The 23889-nt window shown below is 41.7% G+C and overlaps 1 protein-coding gene across 1 annotated transcript; it reads right to left on the bottom strand.

Moving 5' to 3' along the window:
- Window positions 1-5598: 5598 nt before the first annotated feature.
- Window positions 5599-21666, bottom strand: LOC148064528 (protein NLRC3-like). Its single transcript, XM_087808550.1, has 11 exons — window positions 21583-21666; window positions 18593-18671; window positions 18352-18519; window positions 18155-18268; window positions 17889-17961; window positions 17389-17608; window positions 15465-17259; window positions 14238-14414; window positions 12453-12626; window positions 10706-10882; window positions 5599-6105 (listed from the first exon to the last, which is right to left on the bottom strand). Exons 1-11 carry the CDS (start codon window positions 21617-21619, stop codon window positions 5880-5882), a joined length of 3240 nt encoding a protein of 1079 aa, XP_087664676.1. The 5' UTR covers window positions 21620-21666; the 3' UTR covers window positions 5599-5879.
- Between the last annotated feature and the right edge of the window lie 2223 nt (window positions 21667-23889).

The raw sequence follows: 23889 nt of genomic DNA on the forward strand, positions 1-23889 counted from the left end.
TTATGTAACTCCACTCACACTTGTGTTGTGTAACTCCACTCACACTGGTGTTGTGTAACTCTACTCACACTGGTGTTGTGTAACTCCACTCACACTGGTGTTGTGTAACTCCACTTTGACTTGTTGTGTGACTCATGTTATTTGACTTGTGTTGTAAGTAAGTAAGTAAGTAATATATATTTATATAGCGCTTTTCGAGACCAGGGTCACAAAGCGCTTTAACAATCAAAACAATACTCAAAACAGTACATACTTCAAAGATCAAGACAACACCGAGAACAACACAGGAGTTCGAGAAATTCAAGGAAAAGCCTGAACAAATAGAAACGTCTTAAGATGTTTCTTAAAGGAGTCAGTAGACTCCATCAAGCGCAAAGAGAGAGGAAGATTGTTCCAAAGCTTAGGAGCAACAGCCTGAAAAGATTTCTCTCCTCTGGTCCTGAGCCGTGTGCGTGGAACCATCAGTAGATTCTGATCCACAGACCTCAGAGCCCGAGCTGGGGTGTAAGGCTGGATCAGATCAGTGATGTAAGGAGGAGCCTGACCATGAATAGCTCTGAAAGTAAGAACCAGAATTTTAAAGTTGATCCTGAAAGAAACTGGAAGCCAGTGAAGAGTTTTAAGGACCGGAGAAATGTGAGTTCTTCTACTAGAGCGGGTCAGAATTCTCGCTGCAGAGTTCTGAATCAACTGCAGGCGAGACAGCTCCTTCTTGTTAAGACATGAAAACAAACTGTTACAATAGTCCAGACGAGAAGAAACAAACGCATGGATTACAAGCTCCAGATCATGTTGTGACAGCATTTTCCTAAGTTTAGAGATTTTTCTCAGTTGAAGGAAACAGTTTCTGGTCAGTTTTCTACAGTGTTGAACAAGAGACATGTCTTTATCAAATACAACACCCAGGTTTCTCAGGCTCAGTTTGACAGACTGACCTAAGTCACCCAAGTACTGACTCAACCCTGGAATCGTATCATCAGGAGCAATCACCAGAGTTTCAGTTTTGTCCACATTAAGCTGTAAAGTGTTTTCACTCAGCCATTGTTTGATTTCTAGCAAACAATTGACTAAGCTGTTCAGCCTTTGGGGCTCAGTTGGGTCAAAAGAGCAGTAGAGCTGGATGTCATCAGCAAAAATGTGATAAGAAACATCTGGAAATCTCTGAATGATTTTACCAAGGGGAATCAAGTACAGCAAAAACAATAAAGGACCCAGAACAGAACCTTGAGGGACTCCACACAACAGATCTGCCGATTCAGACCTCATTTGATTGGCAGATACACTAAAACTGCGCCCAGAAAGGTAAGATGAGAACCATTCTAACACAGACCCAGACAGTCCCACTTCATCCCTTAGTCTTCTCAGCAGGATCTGGTGATCAACTGTGTCAAAGGCTGACGACAGATCCAAGAGAACCAGAACAGTGAATTTACCAGAGTCAGCCGACATCATGATGTCACTGGACACTTTCAATAAAGCTGTCTCCGTAGAGTGATGTTTACGGAAGCCAGACTGAAACTTCTCATGGATGTCGCTCTGATCCAAGAACAAAGACAGCTGCTCGGACACCACCTTCTCCAAGATCTTGGACAAGAAAGGGAGCTTAGAAATAGGCCTGAAATTACTGAGGTCAGTTGGGTCTAAGCCTGGTTTTTTGAGCAGAGGCTCCACAATGGCATGTTTAAATGCATTGGGAAAAACCCCTGTGGAAAGGGAGAGGTTCACCATATTGGTAACCCAGGGGCCAATTACATCAAATACTTTGATAAAAAGCCTACAAGGAAGGACGTCATCTGAGCAAGAGGAGGGTTTCATCTTGTTCACTAGTGCTGAAATATCACCCAAAGATACAGCAGAGAAGGATGACCAAGAGGAGGAGATGGGCTCAGAGACAGTAGGGGTTCCCAACAAAGGGGGAGAGATTTTCTCTTTGATCAATTTAATTTTGTCAATGAAAAATCTCAACAATGCATTGCTGTCAGCTTCACAGAAGACCGGCGTGATTTGAGGAGCAGGAGACACGAGAGAATTAATCGTGTCAAACAAAACTTTGGGGTTTTTCCTATTTGCTGCTACCAGTTTTCTGATGTAATCAGATCTAGCAGTTTCTACCATCTCATTGTAAGAAGTCAACAGATCCCTGAGGTGAAGTCTGTGCACCTCAAGTTTAGTGGACTTCCAGAGACGCTCAGTCTTTCGACAAAGTCTCCTCAGACTCAGGAGATCTTCATTTGTCCAAGGGCACCGTTTTTTCTGAATTTTCAAGTTCGATTTAACAGGTGCCACTTGATCTAGTATTTCAACACAATGATCAGTGAAACAGTGAATCAAACTGTCCACATCTGGACAGTCATCAAAGGAAAGACGGTCAAACATAGCAGAAAAACTGTCTGCAGTATCGGCTGAGATGACACGCCTCTGAGACCTAACTTTCAAAGGCTTAGGTTCAGGGATGAAGTCCAGGTTGAACAAGACAAGAGAATGATCACTCAGATGGACATCATGTACAGATACATTAGAAATGTTCAGGCCAAGAGTAAAAACTAAGTCTAAAATGTGGCCTTTTTGATGAGTGGGTTCAGAAACATGTTGCTCAAAATTAAAGGCTTCAGTTAAAGTTAAAAGTTCTTTAGCAGAACAAGATGTGACGTCATCAACATGAAGATTAAAGTCTCCAAGAATAAGAACAGATTCCATCTGAATAATGGAAGATAAGAAGTCACTAAAGTCTTTCAAGAACATCGCCGCAGGACCAGGCGGACGGTAGATTGACACACAATAGAAAGGTCTTGTAGAACCAACCAAGATCATCTGAGACTCAAAAGAAGTGAATTCCTGTGTCTGAATCACTTTGCAAGAACAACTCTCCCTAAAAACAGTAGCAAGACCTCCTCCACGACCAGAGAGGCGAGGCTTCCCCAGGACAGCGCTCCCTACTGGACAGAGTTCGTTCAGATGAATAAACTCTTCCTCTCTCTGCCAAGTCTCAGAAAGACATAATAAATCCAAATTAACTCTTGTGAAAAGATCATTAAGAATAAAGGATTTATTAGTAATGGAGCGAACATTAAGAAGTCCCACATTCAGCACCGATGACGTCACTGACGACGCCGCGTCACTGACAGGCGCGCAGAGCGGGATCTTTTGAAGCGAACAGCGGTCACGTGGTACCAGCTGTCACTGAAGTTCAACTCGGTTGTAAAAGTCGAATTAAAGAGAGGAAATGAACAAATCTTACCACCTTTCGTTGAGGTCTGGACAGACGGCAGCGCTGATGTGTCGTCACACACAGTGAGAGGAATGTCGATCAAACAAACACGACTTGTGTTGTGTGATTTGTGTTTTGTGATTTGTGTTGTGCGACTTGTGTTGTGTGACTTGTGTTGTGTGATTTGTGTTGTGTGAGTACTGTTGTGTGACTCGTGTTGTGTGACTCGTGTAGTGTGACTTGGGTTGTGTGACTCGTGTTGTGGGACTTATGTTGTGTGACTTGTGTTGTGTGACTCGTGTTGTGTGACTCGTGTTGTGTGACTTGTGTAGTGTGACTTGGGTTGTGTGACTTGTGTTGTGTACTTGTGTGACTTGTGTTAGTTGTGTAACTCCACTCACACTGGTGTTGTGTAACTCGACTTTGACTCGTTGTGTGACTCATGTTATTTGACTTGTGTTGTGTGAGTCGCGTTGTGTGACTTTTGTTGTGTGACTCTTGTTGTGTTGTGTGAGTCGTGTTGTGTGACTTGTGTGAGTCGTGTTGTGTGACTTGTGTTGTTTGACTCGTGTCAAGTGAGTTGTGTTGTGTGACTCTTGTTGGGTGAGTTTTGTGGTGTGACTTTTGTTGTGTGACTTTGTTGTGTGACTTTTGTGGTGTGACTTTTGTTGCGTGACTTTTGTTGTGCGACTTTTGTTGTGTAACTTTTGTGGTGTGACTTTTGAGGTGTGACTTTTGTGGTGTGACTTTTGATGTGTGACTTTTGTTGTGTGCCCTTTGTGGTGTGACTTTTGATGTGTGACTTTTGTTGTGTGCCTTTTGTCGTGTGACTCGTGTCGTGTGACTTGTGTTGTGTGATTCATGTTGTGTGACTTTTGTTGTGTGACTCTTGTTGTGTTGTGTGAGTCGTGTTGTGTGACTTTTGTTGTGTGACTCTTGTTGTGTTGTGTAAGTCGTGTTGTGTGACTTGTGTGAGTCGTGTTGTGTGACTCGTGTCATGTGAGTTGTGTTGTGTGATTTGTGTTGTGCGACTTGTGTTGTGTGATTTGTGTTTTGTGATTTGTGTTGTGCGACTTGTGTTGTGTGATTTGTGTTTTGTGTTGTGCGACTTGTGTTGTGTGACTTGTGTTTTGTGATTTGTGTTGTGCGACTTGTGTTGTGTGATTTGTGTTTTGTGATTTGTGTTGTGTGACTTGTGTTTTGTGATTTGTGTTTTGTGATTTGTGTTGTGCGACTTGTGTTTTGTGATTTGTGTTTTGTGATTTGTGTTGTGCGACTTGTGTTGTGTGACTTGTGTTGTGCGACTTGTGTTGTGTGACTTGTGTTTTGTGATTTGTGTTGTGCGACTTGTGTTGTGTGATTTGTGTTTTGTGATTTGTGTTGTGCGACTTGTGTTGTGTGACTTGTGTTGTGTGATTTGTGTTTTGTGATTTGTGTTGTGCGACTTGTGTTGTGTGATTTGTGTTGTGTGATTTGTGTTGTGTGATTTGTGTTGTGTGACTTGTGTTGTGTGACTTGTGTTGTGTGACTTGTGTTGTGTGATTTGTGTTTTGTGATTTGTGTTGTGCGACTTGTGTTGTGTGATTTGTGTTGTGTGACTTGTGTTGTGTGATTTGTGTTTTGTGATTTGTGTTGTGCGACTTGTGTTGTGTGATTTGTGTTGTGTGACTTGTGTTGTGTGACTTGTGTTGTGCGACTTGTGTTGTGTGATTTGTGTTGTGCGACTTGTGTTGTGTGATTTGTGTTTTGTGATTTGTGTTGTGCGACTTGTGTTGTGTGATTTGTGTTGTGTGACTTGTGTTGTGTGACTTGTGTTGTGTGACTTGAAATATTATACATGACCTGAAATATTCTTCACCTTCCTGTTGTGTTCATGAAATATCAACTTCTAGAACCAAGTTCATGAGTCGAGGAAAAGTCATTCAAATCCTTCTCAGAGTGAAAAAGGTTTCATGAAGAAACATGAATCCATTCACTGTTTACATCCATGTGTGTGTTTGTGTTTGTTTGAAATGATGTTCTGACCTGAGAGTCTCCAGGTGACAGTGTGGACTCTTCAGTCCAGCAGACAGCAGCTCCACTCCTGGATCCTTCAGGTTCCGGTTGTGACTCAGGTCCAGTTGAGTCAGACTAGAGGACGGAGAGCTGAGGACTGAGGACAGAAGTGAACAACTTCTCTCTGTCAGTCCACAGTTGATCAGCCTGTGAAAGAGACGAGTGTCGTCAACAAGAGGATTGATTTGTGTTTATATGAGAATGGTTTTCATACAAGTCATGAGTTCATTGAATCTTCTGGTGTTTTTCATTTTAGCTTCAGACGAACTGATGTCGAAACTTGTTTCTACGTCGAATATTCTTTGTATTATTGTGAAGTTTGCAGTGGATTTAAGTTCATGTGTTCATGTTATTTATTTTATTGTGAAACGTTTTTAGTTTTATTTTGAAAGTCCACTTCCTCTCTGTTTATCTCACAAGAGTTCAAAAGTCTAAGAATCAAATGTGTTTGAATGGATCTGAGATCAGTAAATATGTGTCAACATACTGAACAGCACGACCCAGCAGAAGAACAAATCAAGTTCAAGTGTGAGAACCTGCTGAAGACTGAGGTCACTTAGAATCATCTGCTTCATTGAAGAACTCACTGGAGACTCAACTTTGACTCTCTGGAGTCTCACCTCTGACTTTCACATGTTCTGAAGCTGAAGACATGATGTTCTGACCTGAGAGTCTCCAGGTGACAGTGTGGACTCTTCAGTCCAGCAGACAGCAGCTCCACTCCTGAATCCTGCAGGCTCTCGTTGTGACTCAGGTCCAGTTGAGTCAGACTAGAGGACGGAGAGCTGAGGACTGAGGACAGAAGTGAACAACTTCTCTCTGACAGTCGACAGAAGCTCAGCCTGTGAAAGAGACGAGTGTCGTCAACAAGAGGATTGATTTGTGTTTATATGAGAAACAAACACAAGATAACATAAGGAAAAATAAAAAGAGTCACAAAACAAACAACAATGACAAATGAAATAAAAGGTTGTTACATGTATATTGATCATAATAACACATCATTGATTCTTTTTCTATTCACTTACTTATCTGAGTGTTTTTGTGTGTTTTCTCTCAATTGTTGTGTCTAATTCTTTTCCAGAGTAAAAATATCTTCAATTTAATCAAGACACTGATTCAATCGTGAAGATTCACTTCAGTCAATTTATTCTATTTGTTTTTTAACCTTCAATTCAATATGAACAGGTTTACAAAGTTATTATTCATAACCGTGTCAGGTGTGAGTGTGAAGGTGTTGCAGGTAATACAAGCTCAAACAATGTGTGTGTGTTTGACAATCAAGGAGTCGACTACTTCCACTATACATGGACTACTATCAACCTTCAGCTAATGCCAACATGACTGACCAAATGACTGATGTAGTTCAACATATGGAGGACAGTGAGCTGAGACTATGGTATCCCATCCAAGGACGACAGCCCCTCCATCAGCCCCACACAACAGCTCAGGAGCCCATGATGGTTCAAGTCACTTCCCAACGGACATTTCTAGATTCTCTCATGTTAGACACGAAACACAAAGAGAACTCAAGGCTCCTCTTGTTTTCCGTGGGGATGTTCAGACAAAGTTGAGTTGGAAGAATGGCTCGAGTTGATGGAAGATTATTTCAAGAAACGTGATGTTCAACTGGAGAGTCGGGTCGAAGAAATTCTCACACATTTAAGGGCTCGAGCTAAAGAGTGAAGTTTGGGATAGAAATGGAGAGATAGATGTTGCACGCCGTCCTCACGCTGTGTATGGTCTCTTGAGGAAACATTTTTCTTCCGAACGATATTCATGGTGCCTTTCGTTCAACTCTCACAGATGAAGACCCGTTTGACTACTGGCTCCGCCTCAATAAAGCTGCTGCAGTCGCCACAGGTTGCTTGTGGGAACAAGGCAAATGTTTGATCACCCAGATCTGGCTCACATTCCGGTCCATCCTTTGGATAAATGGTCAGCCGTGAAGTGCAGGACGAGTTGGATGAATTTCATAGACTAGTTTGAAGACACCAGCCAAACATAGTGAAGAGGTGAACATGGATAGAGTTGAAGTTAACCTACAGCAGCCTGTGAACCACCTGAGAGACAGCAGCCAGTTGATCAAGACTCTTCTACAATGGAGAGGTTGCTGGGGTTGTTGGAAAAGATGCTGCTGCAGAACCAGAGTCAGAACCAAGTTATGGTTCTTTCTCAAAACACAAAATGGATTGTGTTGAGGCAACTGAATATGTATATATAGAATCTGTTTGGACGACAAGCCTTTCAGATTATAGTTTAAATTAAATTATAGTTCAACTTATAGTTATACTTATACTTATACTTATAGTTATACTTATAAGTATAGTTTAACTTATTCTTATAGTTATACTTAAACTTATAGTTATACTAATAATTATACTCTCCTTCACTCCTCCACTCCTTCACTCCTCTATTACTCTACTCATTAAATCCTCTACTCCTTCACTCCTCTACTCTCCCACTACTCTACTCCTTCACTCCTTCACTCCTTCACTACTCTACTCATTAAATCCTTCACTACTCTACTCCTCCAATACTCTACTCATTAAATCCTCTACTCCTTCACTCCTTCACTACTCTACTCATTAAATACTCTACTCCTTCACTCCTCCACTTATTCAATCCTCTACTCCTTCACTCGTAGTATAACTACACGTACGAGTACTACTACAAATACTAGAACTACTACGAGTACTACAAATACTAGTACTACTAAGAATACTAGTACACGTACTAGTACTACAAGGAGTACTACAAATACTAGTACTACTAGGAGTACTACAATTACTAGTACTACTACGAGTACCACAAATACAATTACTACTACAATTAATACTAGTACTACTAGGAGTACTAGTACTACGAGTACTCATACTACTACGAGTACTTATAGTACTACAAGTACTAGTACTAAGAGTAATTCATAATAATAATAATAATTTAATTGTGTAAATTGTAAAAGTGTGTTATCATAACAAAGTTATCTGAAGACACTTTACAGTTGAAGTAATACTCTAGTGGAGAAAGTAAAAACAGATCAATAATAAAGTACAGTGTGGCTGGAGCAGGAAAAATGTGCTTTTAGAAGAACCTGGAGCAGAAGTAAACAGTTGATGAATGAAAACAAGAGCGTCCAGGTTTACTTGTTGAACAAAGACCAAGATGACACGATTGATCAGGTGAAAGCAATCGTGGATAAACGAACACATGACTTCCTCAACCAGACCCTGCGATGGATCACAGATTCACTGATGCACTGAGACAACAATGTTTTTAGAACCTATGAAGAACTCAAAGACAAAATCAAAAAAACAGGAACCATTGCTTAATACTGTAAAGATATATCAAAAAATAAATGTCATTTGTTTCATGGCTTGATGGTCTAGTGGTATGAACCTCGCTCTTGATGACTGAGGTCCTGGGTTCAAAACCCAGAGGTGACATATGACTTTATATATATGGTTTGTTTATAGTCTGTGGAAAAGTTCTCTTTTATCTCTTCCATTCTTTCTTTTATTCCTCTTTTTCTACCCTTTTCCCCCGTTCATTTCAATGAGGAAACTCTTCAACTCAACTTTCAACTCCTTCCACTGTAACCTACTACTTCTACTACTAATTCCACTACTACTTCTACTACTAATTCCACTACTACTTCTACTACTAATTCGACTACTACTTCTACTACTAATTCCACTACTACTTCTACTACTAATTCCACTACTACTTCTACTACTAATTCCACTACTACTTTTACTACTAATTCCACTACTACTTCCACTATTACTACTTCCACTACTACTACTTCCACAACTACTACTTCAACTACTACTTCCACTACTAATTCCACTACTACTAATCCAACTACTTCTTCCACTACCAATTCCACTTCTACTGATTCCACTACTACTACTTCCGGTACTACCAATTGTGTGAATGCTGCTCAGCATTCACACTGCATTTTCGTCCGGAGATGTGTGTGTGTGTGTGTGTGTGTGTGTGTGTGTGTGTGTGTGTGTGTGTGTGTGTGTGTGTGTGTGTGTGTGTGTGTGTGTGTGTGTGTGTGTGTGTGTGTGTGTGTGTGTGTGTGATGTGGCTCTTTGCGGTAACACAGTAAAAAAAATGTGGCTCTTAGGCTCTGACTGGTTGGCCACCCCTGCACTAGACCAACTAAACAAAATTCCTTGACAGCTGAAGAATTATCAGCCGTTTTTGAAGCACAAATCTCCGGTGGAATGAGCCAGAAAGAAGGCACAAAACCTCCTCTTCCTCAACTTGTGGACATCACTCAGTCTGACTCATTAACTAAAAGTGAAATAGCCAGACTGCAAGAACAGGACAACATTCTAAACATGGCGTTTTATTATGTCAAACGTCATAGGCGACTAAACACAAAAAATCTTCCAGTTAATCGCCCCAAATTCATTAAAAGGTCAGGTGTTGCGTGGTTTACATGACTCAGAGGTCGTCAGGGTCAGGCACGCACTGTGTCACTGGAGTGGACTGGAGAGTGACATCATTCAAATCATCAGTAAAGGGCTGTTTTCGCTGTGGTGTTGCTAAAACTCCAGAACCTGCATTTCGTGTCCTCCTTGAATGCATTCCAACAGCTGCACCTTTGGAATTGGTTTGCATAGATTTTTGCTGAGAAATCTGTCAATCGAAGCGTGGATGTACTTGTTGTGACTGATCTTTTTTCAAAAGTTAAGCAGGTATCCGTCGACTGGGTTCGCACCCTTTTTCCTCATGTTTGGCAGGACACCACGATAACCTGTTGATGTTGTGTTCCAGCATGCTCTCCCTGATTCCACTGTTGTTGACCATCATGACTTTGTGTCTCGGTTGAAGCAGGAGTTAGCCAAAGCTACTCAAATTGGCCAAAATCTACCCGCAGAGCTAGGGGCATGTCTCTTGCTGTTGGTGATCGGGTTCTGCCCTCTTGACAAATGAGCGATTAGTGATAGTGTAAACACATCATTCCTCTATAGACCTAATGCACTGTAGGAGCGAGTGACACTGTACCAAGATGGCCGCCCTGTATACACACCGCTCTAGTGGGCGGCAGCAGTCGATGCGGCGTCCATGTAAAAATGTCTATGGCCTCGAGGACTGCGATGAGGTAGGAGGAGGAGATGCTCTGTGAGCATTAGTGTAGAAAAATATGTTAGAAACACCTTTTTCTTTCAATTGTCATATTTTATGTTCTTTGTTTAGTAGCAGTTTTATTGTATATGTTTGTTTAATTGTTTAGCGTTTAACTTATTGTGTGGTGTTTCTAGAGCGAGAGCAACGAGTGTGTGAGCGATCCATCCTCAAACAGTATTTTGATTTATGTGCAGAATCCTACAAATAAAAGACGAGTGATCCACGCGCAGCTTTGACTCTCTGGAGTCTCACCTCTGACTTTCACATGTTCTGAAGCTGAAGACATGATGTTCTGACCTGAGAGTCTCCAGGTGACAGTGTGGACTCTTCAGTCCAGCAGACAGCAGCTCCACTCCTGGATCCTGCAGGTTGTAGTTGTCACTCAGGTCCAGTTGAGTCAGACTAGAGGACGGAGAGCTGAGGACTGAGGACAGAAGTGAACAACTTCTCTCTGTCAGTCGACAGTAGATCAGCCTGTGAAAGAGACGGAAACGTCAACAAGAGACTTTTTCTCTATTTTGACTTGAAAGCCTTGATTGGAGGAAACACTGAACTCTTGACGTTCATAAGATCATCACATGATTGTGTGAACATTTGAAGACTTTGATTTCAATCAGGATCAACTTGATCAACACATGAAATAATGAAGTTTTCATCAGTTCAACACTTGATGTATAAATGATCACATGACTCACTGTTGTGAGAGGATTGATGTGTGTTTGTGTTTAATGTCAGTGTTAGTGTTAGTGTTGTGTAACTCCAGTCACACTGGTGTTGTGTAACTCCACTCACACTGGTGTTGTGTAACTCCACTCACACTGGTGTTGTGTAACTCCACTCACACTAGTGTTGTGTAACTCCACTCACACTGGTGTTGTGTAACTCCACTCACACTAGTGTTGTGTAACTCCACTCACACTGGTGTTGTGTAACTCCACTCACACTGGTGTTGTGTAACTCCACTCACACTGGTGTTGTGTAACTCCACTCACACTGGTGTTGTGTAACTCCACTCACACTGGTGTTGTGTAACTCCACTCACACTGGTGTTGTGTAACTCCACTCACACTGGTGTTGTGTAACTCCACTCACACTAGTGTTGTGTAACTCCACTCAAACTGGTGTTGTGTAACTCCACTCACACTGGTGTTGTGTAACTCGACTTTGACTCGTTGTGTGACTCATGTTATTTGACTTGTTTTATGTGAGTCGCGTTGTGTGACTTTTGCTGTGTGACTTTTGTTGTGTGACTCTTGTTGTGTTGTGTGACTTGTGTTGTGTGATTAGTGTTGTGTGACTCGTGTTCTGTGACATGTTTAGTGTGACTTGGGTTGTGTGACTTGTGTTAGTTGTGTTGTGTCACTTTGGATTTCTTTTGTGTGACTCATGTTGTGTGATTGTGTTGTGTGAGTTGTGTGAGTTGTGTTGTGTGAGTTGTGTTGTTCGAGTCGTGTTTTGTGAGTTGTGTTGTGTGAGTCGTGTTTTGTGACTTGTGTTGTGTGAGTCGTGTTGTGTGACTTGTGTGAGTCGTGTTGTGTGACTTGTGTTGTGTGACTCGTGTCATGTGAGTTGTGTTGTGACTTGTTGTGTGTGACTCTTGTTGTGTGAGTTTTGTGGTGTGATTTGTGTGATTTGTGTTGTGTGACTCGTGTCATGTGACTCGTGTCATGTGACTTTTGTTGTGTGACTTTTGTTGTGTGACTTTTGTGGTGTGCCTTTTGTGGTGTGATATGTGTTGTGTGATTTGTGTTGTGTGACTTGTGTTGTGCAAATTAAGTTGTGCGACTTGTGTTGTGTGACTTATGTTGTGCGACTTATGTTGTGTGACTTGTGTTGTGTGACTTGAAATATTATACATGACCTGAAATATTCTTCACCTTCCTGTTGTGTTCATGAAATATCAACTTCTAGAACCAAGTTCATGAGTCGAGGAAAAGTCATTCAAATCCTTCTCAGAGTGAAAAAGGTTTCATGAAGAAACATGAATCCATTCACTGTTTACATCCATGTGTGTGTTTGTGTTTGTTTGAAATGATGTTCTGACCTGAGAGTCTCCAGGTGACAGTGTGGACTCTTCAGTCCAGCAGACAGCAGCTCCACTCCTGGATCCTTCAGGTTGTTGAGACTCAGGTCCAGTTGAGTCAGACTAGAGGACGGAGAGCTGAGGACTGAGGACAGAAGTGAACAACTTCTCTCTGACAGTCGACACCAGCTCAGCCTGTGAAAGAGACGGAAACGTCAACAAGAGGATTGATTTGTGTTTATATGAGAAACAAACACAAGATAACATAAGGAAAAATAAAAAGAGTCACAAAACAAACAACAATGACAAATGAAAATAAAAGGTTGTTACATGTATATTGATCATAATAACACTGTCATGAGTCTACATGTTCCTCCTTGTGTTTCCAGTTTTATTGTGAAATCCGCTCCCTTCTGTGTCTGTGCTAGTCTTACTTCCTCCTGTCTGAGTAGTGATTGGTCCAGCCGTGTCTTGTTAGTCCCGCCCCCAGCTGCTGCTGATTGCTCCCCTGTGTTCTTAAGCCTCCACTCTCTGTCACGTCCTTGTCTTGTCGTCACCGTTTTCCAGTACCTGTATCCTGGGTTTCTCAGTTCCATCGTGATAAACACATCATTGATTCTTTTTCTATTCACTTACTTTCCTCAGAGTTTTTGTGTGTTTTCTCTCAATTGTTGTGTTTAATTCTTTTCCAGAGTAAGATGTTGGACACTGTGTAACATGGAGCCTTGAGGTTCATGACAAACTGAAGACCCTTAACCCATCACTGCACACTATACTCAAGAGTTCACTGGCCTTCGCTCTCTTGGCGACGACTTAGTCATTGGCATGTTTGTATCTACAAGGAGATTATAGGTTATGAATGTTCCTCCAGCTCGTACTGAACTGGGTAAAACAGCTTTTAAGATTTCTGCGCCGTCATCGTGGAAGAAGCTGAAGAAGCAGCACAAGTTTGAGAATCTAGTGATTTTTAACAAATTCAATGCTGTTGTCAGGAATTTGACGTCGAACTCTATCAGCAAGTGTGAATGTTTTTAGTCAGTAATCTTTTATCTTTTTCTGATATTGTACCAATGGACTTAATACTGTAAGAAATAGTTTTTATGTGTAACTGTGTTTTGCTGTCCATCCTGTCCAGGTCTCTCTTGTAAAAGAGATTTTAATGTCAATGAGACTAACCTGGATGAATAAAGGATAAATAAATAAAATAATAATACAGAGTTATTCATTCACTGTTTGTGTGTTTGTGTCCACGTCACATGTTCAAGTGTTTGCTCATGAAATTCAAATGAAAAGTTGATGTTATTTCAAAAAGTGACTTTAGAAAATGATGGATTTACAAAACAAGGTGAAAGAAAAACCATGAAGAGAGAAAGAAGGAGTGAGTTGGTGACACAGAGATGAGTTGAAATGAAAGATATGAGCAGGATGTGAGACGACACTGATGAATATTGTGATGAAGAAGAACATGTTTGACTTTTCATACAGTTGCTGATGTGTTCATCACACATGCTCACATCACCATGAACATTACCCTGCATTGAAATCTAGCAACAGAACAAGTGATGACATCACAAGAGTCTCTCAAATGTGTTTGAATGGATCTGAGATCAGTAAATATGTGTCAACATACTGAACAGCACGACCCAGCAGAAGAACAAATCAAGTTCAAGTGTGAGAACCTGCTGAAGACTGAGGTCACTTAGAATCATCTGCTTCATTGAAGAACTCACTGGAGACTCAACTTTGACTCTCTGGAGTCTCACCTCTGACTCACATGTTCTGAAGCTGAAGACATGATGTTCTGACCTGAGAGTCTCCAGGTGACAGTGTGGACTCTTCAGTCCAGCAGACAGCAGCTCCACTCCTGGATCCTTCAGGTCAAGGTTGTGACTCAGGTCCAGTTGAGTCAGACTAGAGGACGGAGAGCTGAGGACTGAGGACAGAAGTGAACAACTTCTCTCTGACAGTCGACAGTTTCTCAGCCTGTGAAAGAGACGAGTGTCGTCAACAAGAGGATTGATTTGTGTTTGTATGAGAAACAAACACAAGATAACATAAGGAAAAATAAAAAGAGTCACAAAACAAACAACAATGACAAATGAAAATAAAAGGTCGTTACATGTATATTGATCATAATAACACATCATTGATTCTTTTTCTATTCACTTACATATCTCAGTGTTTTTGTGTGTTTTCTCTCAATTGTTGTGTCTAATTCTTTTCCAGAGTAAAAATATCTTCAATTTAATCAAGACACTGATTCAATCGTGAAGATTCACTTCAGTCAATTTATTCTATTTGTTTTTTTAACCTTAAATTCAATACGAACAGGTTTACAAAGTTATTATTCATAACAGTGTCAGGTGTGAGTGTGAAGGTGTTGCAGGTAATACAAGCTCAAACAATGTGTGTGTGTTTGTCACTCACACTCCTGCACTCTCTCAACATTGTTGTCTTCATTTGAATGTTTACAGTTAGAAAATTCAAGGTGAATTCTCTCCATCTTTGGATCCAGTGGATCTATGTTGTGACACAGATGGAGTTTCAATCATCCTCCGTCACATTCACCTTCATTTCTTCTCCCATGTTTGCTTCACATGCACTGAATTACTTTCAACTTTTGAGTCAAGTTTGGAGACTATTTTTGAAGGAAGTTGTTTCTGAATGTTATTTTCTGTTCTATTAACACTGGTTAAACTTTTCATTTTCTTCATTTATGTTCAGTTTTCACGCTGGATTTTGGGGACAATCCTAAAATAAACCCTGTCTGTGCCTGAGGGAGAAACATACAGTTGTTCATTCCCTGTTTGTGTGTTTGTGTCCACGACACATGTTCAAGTGTTTGCTCATGAAATTCAAATATAAGTTGATGTTGTTTCAAAAAGTGACTTTAGAAAATGATGGATTTACAAAAGAACATTAAAAAAGACCATGAAGAGAGAAAGGAAGTTGGAGTTTCTCAGCCTGAATAAAATGAAGAAGGAAATCAAACATTCATGGTTCATATCAGAGATGTTTCAATGATCCACTTACAGAACTTCATTTGAAGCTTGAACCACCGGCAGAAGCCTCTCAAGAACCTCCTCTGAGGTAGAGTATTTCTTCAGGTCAAACACTTTCAGATGTTCCTCTGAGGACAGTAAGATGAAGGCCAGGCTGGACCATTGAGCAGGAGACAGTTTATCTGTGGAGAGACGTCCTGATCTCAGCTGCTGTTGGACCTCCTCCACCAGAGAAGTGTCCTTCACTTCATTCAGACAGTGGAACAGGTTGATGATTCTCTCTGGAGACACATTCTCACTGATCTTCTTCTTGATGAGCTTTGCTGTGTCCTGATTGGTCCAAGAGCTTCTTCCTGTTTGTTTCAGTAAACCTGTCAGGAGACTCTGGCTGGTCTGCAGAGAAAGACCCAGAAGGAAGCGCAGGAACAAGTCCAGATGTCCATTTGGACTTTCTACAGCTTCATTGATGGTTCTCTGGTAGAACCTTTTGATTGGAAGTTTGTTTCTAAACATTCTTGACAGTCTGGATGGTTGTTGTGAATCAAGCAAGTTGACTCCAGACTTGATGAAGTTCTGGTGAACATGAAGAGCAGCCAGAAACTCCTGAAGACTCAGGTGGATGAAGCAGAACATCTGGTCCTGGTAGAGTCCTCTCTCCTCTCTGAAGATCTGAGTGAAGACTCCTGAGTGAAGTGAAGCAGCTGTGATGTTGATGTCACACTCTGTCAGGTCTGATTCATAGAAGACCAAGTTTCCTTTCTTCAGATGCTCAAAAGCCAGTTTTCCCAGAGACTCCATCATCTCCCTGCTCTCAGGATCCCAAACTGTGCCTGTCCCAGCTGCTCCATGGTACTTCATCTTCTTGACTTTGGACAGAACCACCAGGAAGTGGATGAACATCTCAGTCAGGGTGTTGGGCAGCTGTCCTGTCTCTCCTCTCTTCAACATGTCTTCCAGAACTGTGGCAATGATCCAGCAGAAGATCGGGATGTGACACATGATGTGGAGGCTTCGTGAGGTCTTGATGTGAGAGATGATGGTGCTGGTCTGCTCCTCATCACTGGACCTCTTTCTGAAGTACTCCTCCTTCTGGAGGTCAGTGAACCCTCTGACCTCTGTCACCATGTCCACACACTCAGGAGGGATCTGATTGGCTGCTGCAGGTCGTGTGGTGATCCAGAGACGAGCTGAGGGAAGAAGATTCCCTCTGATGAGGTTTGTCAGCAGGACGTCTACTGAGGTGGACTCTGTAGCTGCTGTCAGGACCCGACTGTTGAGGAAGTCCAGAGGCAGTCGACACTCGTCCAGACCATCAAAGATGAACAGGACCTGGAGTCCTTCAAAACTGATGAGATCTTTGGTTTCAGGAAAGAAAAGATGAACAAGTTCCATCAAACTCAACTTCTTCTCTTTCAGCAGGTTTAGCTCTCTGAAGGTGAAAGGAAACATGAGGTGGAAGTTCTGGTGGGCTTTGTCTTCAGCCCAGTCCAGAGTGACCTTCCGTGTCAGGAGGGTCTTCCCAATGCCAGCCACGCCCTTCGTCAGCAGGCTCCTGATTGGTGGGTCTCTCTCAGGTGAGGCTTTAAAGAGGTCTTCTGTTCTGATGGTAGTTTCTGGTCTGGTCTGGTTCCTGGTGGCTGCTTCGATCTGTCGGACCTCGTGCTCCTGGTTGACCTGGTCTGTGCCCCCCTCAGTGATGTAGAGCTCCGTGTAGATCTGATTCAGAGGAGCAGAGTTTCCTGCTTTAGCGACCCCCTCAGACACACTGTGGAACTTCTTCTTCAGGCTCCTCTTCAGTCGTCTTTGACGCTTTCCAGCATGACTTCCTGAAGAAGAGAAGTCACATGAACCTCAAGATTCTAGAAGATCAATCTTCTCATCAGCTGCAGGAACTTCCATCACAAATTTACTTCAAGACGTCATATTCAGCAGGTTGAAGGTTCAAATCTTCTTACTTCCCCACAGGCGACCAGCAAGCTCCTCCTGCTTCATGCTCCTCAGGAAGTTCAGGATGATCTTCAGGAAAGCTTCTCTGCTGCTCCTCATCTGCTCCTCTTCACACTTGGACTCCTCCTCTTCCTCATCATCCAGGTGTTTCTGCTCACCTGGTCTGAGAAACTTCTTCACTCTCTCCAGTTCCTCCTTCACCAGGGTCATGACCTTCTCCTCCAGCAGCTGAAACACACACAGACACATGTGACTAGAGGCAGGTCTGAACTTTCTTCACGAGCAGGACGTGATATTACGTCTCTTATTGACGTCATAGAAGGAAAAATTCAATTTAAATCTCATCTTCTCTCCAGAACCAAACAAGAGTCTCAGCCACACCAGACCTTCTGGTTCATGTACGAACAGCTCAAGTGTGAAGCTGACAGATGCAGGTGTCCAGTACTCAGAGCTTCATGAAGCAGCAGAAGCAGCTGCTGTAGTTCGCAGGTGAGGCTGAAGAACGTACCTGAATCGTGGACTCCACATCTGTCTGATGCTGCTGGACACACTGGAGAACATCTGAGACCTGCTGATCCTCTCTGTGAAGAACATCAGGTAGTCGATAAGTTCTACTTCTACAATGTCACCAATGATCTGAGCAAGACTTCATGGCTTCAGTTTGTTGCTTCTTCTCTTGGATGTTGACTTTCTTTCACGACTGTCTGCAGCACTTTTGACTAACAGTTCATGAGCAGTTGGTATCAGTGGAGAAAAGAGAGAAGAAAACCTCACCTGTCTCCTGAAGACTCTTGTCCACCTTTGAAATTAATAAGATGTCCCATTGATGCTTCACTCTTCAGAGACTCACAGTTGAGTTCAGACTCTTCTTGTTTCTCCTGGTAGATCCTGAAAGAGACACAACTCTGATCAAAACTTCTGTCGTTCACCATCTGACCAGTAGATGTCATGTTGCTCCTGTTGTCTCTCACCTCTGATGCTTCTGTTCACCTTTGAAGTTAATCAACCTTCCTTTAGATCTGTCACTCTTCAGAGACTCACAGCTGGGAGCAGGTCCAGGTCCAGGTCCAGGTCCAGGTCCAGGTCCAGGTCCAGGTCCAGGTCCAGGTCCAGGTCCAGCAGATGTACGTAACTTTGATCTGAACACACACAAGTTTCAGTGAGAAGAAGATTCCAGTATTTGTAGGTGTGACAGGGACGTGATCTTCTTACCTCTGAGCTCTGGTCTGACTGTCATGGTCTTCATCCAGAGGAGGTTCAGAGGCAGGATCTTCCTCCTCTGTGTCCACACCTGCACACAAACACAACAGCATCATCACTCGTCATCATTGTGTTGTTGATACTATAATAAAACCTCATCAGTACAAACAACATGTTGTTGCTCAACCACACATTCATGTGTTCACTCTCTGATACTGACTGATGTAACAACTTGTTCAGTAACAAGCCTGAGAGGATCATTGAATCTTATTATCTCCTCACTGGCTTGTCGGATCACAATATGACTCATGTTGCAAGGAAGTTGACAAAAAACAGGTTTATTTACCAGCAAGAGATAATTAAACATTCCTATGGAATAAGGAAAAGGGACATGAATGCATTTAAGGAAGAAATAAGCCAAACTGATTGGAGTGATGTTCTACTCACAGATGATATAAAGGCCTCTTGTGAATCATTGTTAGGTGCCATAAATAGAATTAAAGAAAAATACACCAAAACGTTCAGAAATGGACACCCCAAGGTCAACCTGCCTTGGTTCAATGACAACTTGTGAAAACAGCACTAAATCAATTAATGATGGACGAGTTTTCACTTCGTAACAAATTAGTGAATGAACCAAAGAAGGCAAAGGCCAACTTTTTTTATGGACATTATCAAAGAAGGAAAGGGAAATAGACTGATGTGGAGGAACATTAATGAATTTACAAAGAGAGAGCCGGATCAGGTAACTGGACATGAATTGAAAATACATAGAAATTTAACCAGTGATTGTAATGAAATTACCTCTGCATTTAATAATTATTTTATTGAGTCAGTGCAGAATCTATCACATACATTTGGTGCAAGAATTAAACACATAGCAGCACCAAATTATACCAAACCTGCTTTTAAGATAATTGAAGTACTATGCTAAGCTGTGCAGTGTCCCTGTTAAATAAAGGAAAAAATCTAATGTATTCACATTGATTCATTTATTCACCTCACTCTTGATTCATGTATTCACTTCACTATTGTATCATTTATTCACCTCACTCTTGATTCATGTATTAACTTCACTCTTGATTCATTTATTCACCTCACTCTTGATTCATTTACTCACCTCACTCTTGATTCATTTATTCACCTCACTCTCGTATCATGTATTCTCCTCACTCTTTATTCATTTATTCACCTCACTCTCGTTTCATGTATTCACTTCACTCTTGATTCATTTATTCACCTCACTCTTAAATCATGTATTCACCTCACTCTTGATTCATGTTTTCACCTCACTCTTGATTTATTTATTCACCTCACTCTCGTATCATGTATTCACCTCACTCTTGTTTCATTTATTCGACTCACTCTTGATTCATTTATTCACCTCACTCTTGATTTGTTCATTCACCTCATTCTTGATTGGTTTATTCACCTCACTCTTGATTCATGTATTGACCTCAGTCTTGATTCATTTATTCACCTCAATCTTTATTCATGTATTCACCTCACTCTAGATTTGTTAATTCACCTCACTCTTGATTCATGTATTCACCTCACTCTTGATTCATTTATTTACCTCACTCTTGATTCATTTATTCACCTCACTCTCGTTTCATGTATTCACCTCACTCTTGATTCATGTATTCACCTCACTCTTTATTCATGTATTCACCTCAATCTTGATTCGATTATTCACCTCATTCTTAATTTATGTATTCACCTCAATCTTTATTCATGTATTCACCTCACTCTTGATTGTTTAATTCACCTCACTCTTTATTCATGTATTCACCTCATTCTCAATTTATGTATTCACCTCAATCTTTATTCAAGTCTTCACCTCACTCTTGATTCATGTATTCACCTCACTCTTAATTCATTTATTCACCTCACTCTCGTTTCATGTATTCACCTCACTCTTGATTCATGTATTCACCTCACTCTTTATTCATGTATTCACCTCACTCTTGATTCGATTATTCACCTCATTCTTAATTTATGTATTCACCTCAATCTTTATTCATGTATTCACCTCACTCTTGATTGTTTAATTCACCTCACTCTTTATTCATGTATTCACCTCACTCTTGATTCATTTATTCACCTCACTCTTGATTCATTTATTCACTGCACTATTGTATCATGTATTCACATTACTCTCGATTCATTTATTTACCTCACTCCTGATTATTTTATTCACCTCACTCCTGATTATTGTATTCACCTCACTCTCGATTCATTTATTCACCTCACTCTCTTTTCATGTATTCACCTCTCTCGTGATTAGTTTATTCACCTCACTCTCGTATCATGTATTCACCTCACTCTTGATTCATGTATTCACCCCACTCTTGATTTATGTTTTCACCTCACTCTTGATTCATGTTTTCACCTCACTCTTGATTTATTTATTCACCTCACTCTCGTATCATGTATTCACCTCACTCTTGATTAATTTATTTACTGCAGTCTTGATCCATGTATTCACCTCGTTCTTGATTAATTAATTCACCTCAGTCTTGATCCATGTATTCACGTCAGTCTTGATTCATGTGTTCACCTCACTCTTGATCCATGTATTCAATTCACTCTCGATTAATTTATTCAACTCAGTCTTGATTAATTTATTCACTTAACTCTTGATTAATTTATTCACCTCATTCTTGATTAATTTATTCACCCCAGTCTTGATTCATGTATTCACCTCACTCTTCATTTATGTATTCACCTCACTCTTGATTCATGTATTCGCCTAACTCTTGATTTATGTATTCACCTCACTTTCGATTCATTTTTTCACCTTAGTCTTGATCCATGTATTCACCTAACTCTTGATTCATGTATTCACCTCAGTCTTGATTAATTTATTGACCTCACATACTCACTCTTGGTTAATCTATTCACCTAACTCTCTATTAATTTATTCACCTCACAAACTCACTCTTGACTCATGCATTCACACTCTGGCTGGGGAACATGGCAGCATGAAAAAAGTCACTGACCTGTGAGCAGCTCTCTGCTCTGAAGACTTGTGTCCATGTTTGTAGGTGAAACTTCCAGGTGAGCTGAGCTGCTTGTGATCCAGACTCAGGGAAACACTGATCAACCGTCAGTGAGGAGGTGTGTCCTGTCAGAGACATCAGTGCAACATAGTGTGTTGTTGACTCACACTTTTATAACATAGTTCAACAACACAAGATGTGCCACGAGGATAAAGACGTTTGACAAGTTCAGTCACAATCTTGATCTAGAAGAAGGAATGCAGTCTTGTTCACCTGTCGCTGCCACACCTGTCGCTGCCACACCTGTCGCAAACACAGCTTTATCTCTTTCACTTGTTTATTATCCAGTTTCATCTAGTTTTGTACTTTTCATCCAAACAAGTCTTGGTTCTGATCCGGGTGGTAGTATATCACCATTATACGTTGACTGAGTTGGTAGTCGGCCATCTTGTTCGTGTTTATGGCGGTGGTTGGACGTTAATCCCGTAGTTGTAACGGCTCAGGAATAAGTCCTACCCAGGCCCCTTTACAAGTTTGGCGAGCCGAGCTTAGAGGTCAATCACCGTATCGATCCACGAGCCTGTCGAACTGGGAGGTGGAGGCCCGGTCCAGGGGGCAAAAATATCCACCATTGCGTACACCCGGGCACAGTCAGACCTCTGGTCACTGGAGGAGTTCCTGGCCTGAGGGTTCTCGCACAATGACCTACACTTGGAAGGTCCGATCATAACCTGGTCCACCTTCAGTCCCAGTACACTCCTCTGGTGCAGAGACAGACTGTGACCACTAGGAAAATCAGAAAGTGGACGCCAGCTGTGGAGGACGCCATCAGAGACTGCTTTGACACCACAGACTGGGATGTGCTGCTGAAGTCTCAAGAGGACATCAAGGGTCAGAAACACTATATAACGGATTATATATTTAGATTTCTGCTCAGACGTTGTCGCCCCTGCTAAGACTGTCCGCTGTTACCCTAATAATAAATTAATTTAACGCCATTGGTAACAAAGGAGGTCAAGGATGTCCTTAACAGAGAGAAGGCGGCTTTCAGGAGCAGGGACAGAGGGGCCATGAGGTCAGCAAAGCAGGAGGTGAAGCGATGCTGGGGAAAGTACCAACGCTGTAGAAGACTTCCTGTATAGTTCCAGTCCCGAAAAAGATCCGGCCGAGCGAGCTGAATGATTACAGACTGGTGGCGCTGATGAAGACACTGGAGCGGCTGGTCCTCAAACATCTCAGGCCACATGTCCAGCACGCACAAGCCCCCCGGTGTAGAAGATGCCATCCTTCACCTCCTGCATCGGACCTACTCCCACATGGATAAAGGAAGTGGCTCAGTGAGGATCCTGATCCTGGACTTTTCTAGTGCCTTTAACACCACCCAGCCCACTCTGCTGCAGGACAAACTGACAAAGATGCATGTGGACCCTGGTCTGGTCACCTGGATCTCGGACTATCTCACTGATCCACCACAGTATGTCAGGCTGGAGGACATCACTTCTGACACTGTGGTGTGCAGTACAGGAGCACCTCAGGGGACAGTACTGGCCCCTCTCCTCTTCACCATCTACACTTCAGACTTCTGCTACAACTCAGAGCTGAGTCTCGTCCAGAAGTATGCTGACGACACTGCCATTGTTGGATGCATCAGGGACAACAGCAAGGACGAGTACAGAAGTCTGATACATGACTTTGTGGACTGGAGTGAGAGGAACCGCTTGCAGCTGAAGACCTCAAAGACCAAGGAGCTGGACTTTGGGAGGTCCAGGACAAAGCCATGTCCAGTGACAGTAAACTGACACAGACCATGTGTATAAGAAAGTTCAGAGTAGACTGTACTTTCTGAGGAGGCTCCGTTCATTTAAAATCTGCAGGAAACTGCTCTGCATGTTCTACCAGCCTGTGGTAGCCAGTGTTTTGTTCTGAGGTGTGTTGGGTTGGGAACAGAAGTGTCAACAGGTTGGACAGGTTGATCAGGAGGGCTGGCTCTGTGGTTAAAGCTAGACTCACTAGTAAACTCCTGTGCATCATGTTCTATTTGTAGTTTTACGACTAATTCTACTTCTACTTTTACTACTCATTCTACTACGCCTTTTACTATTTATACTACTTATACATTTACTACAAATTCTACTTGTACTTTTGCTACTAATTATACTACTGCTTTTACTACTTATACTTACCCTACTTTAAATAAATAATAAATAAATAATATAATATAATAATAAAAATTAAATAAAGAGATGTTTGGAAATGTCTGTCAATGGTACAAGAACAAAAATTCACAAAGGGGTCCAAAATCACATT

Source organism: Callionymus lyra, chromosome 15, assembly GCF_982586985.1.
Source record: "Callionymus lyra chromosome 15, fCalLyr1.hap1.1, whole genome shotgun sequence".
In the NCBI taxonomy this organism is placed as follows: domain Eukaryota; kingdom Metazoa; phylum Chordata; class Actinopteri; order Syngnathiformes; family Callionymidae; genus Callionymus; species Callionymus lyra.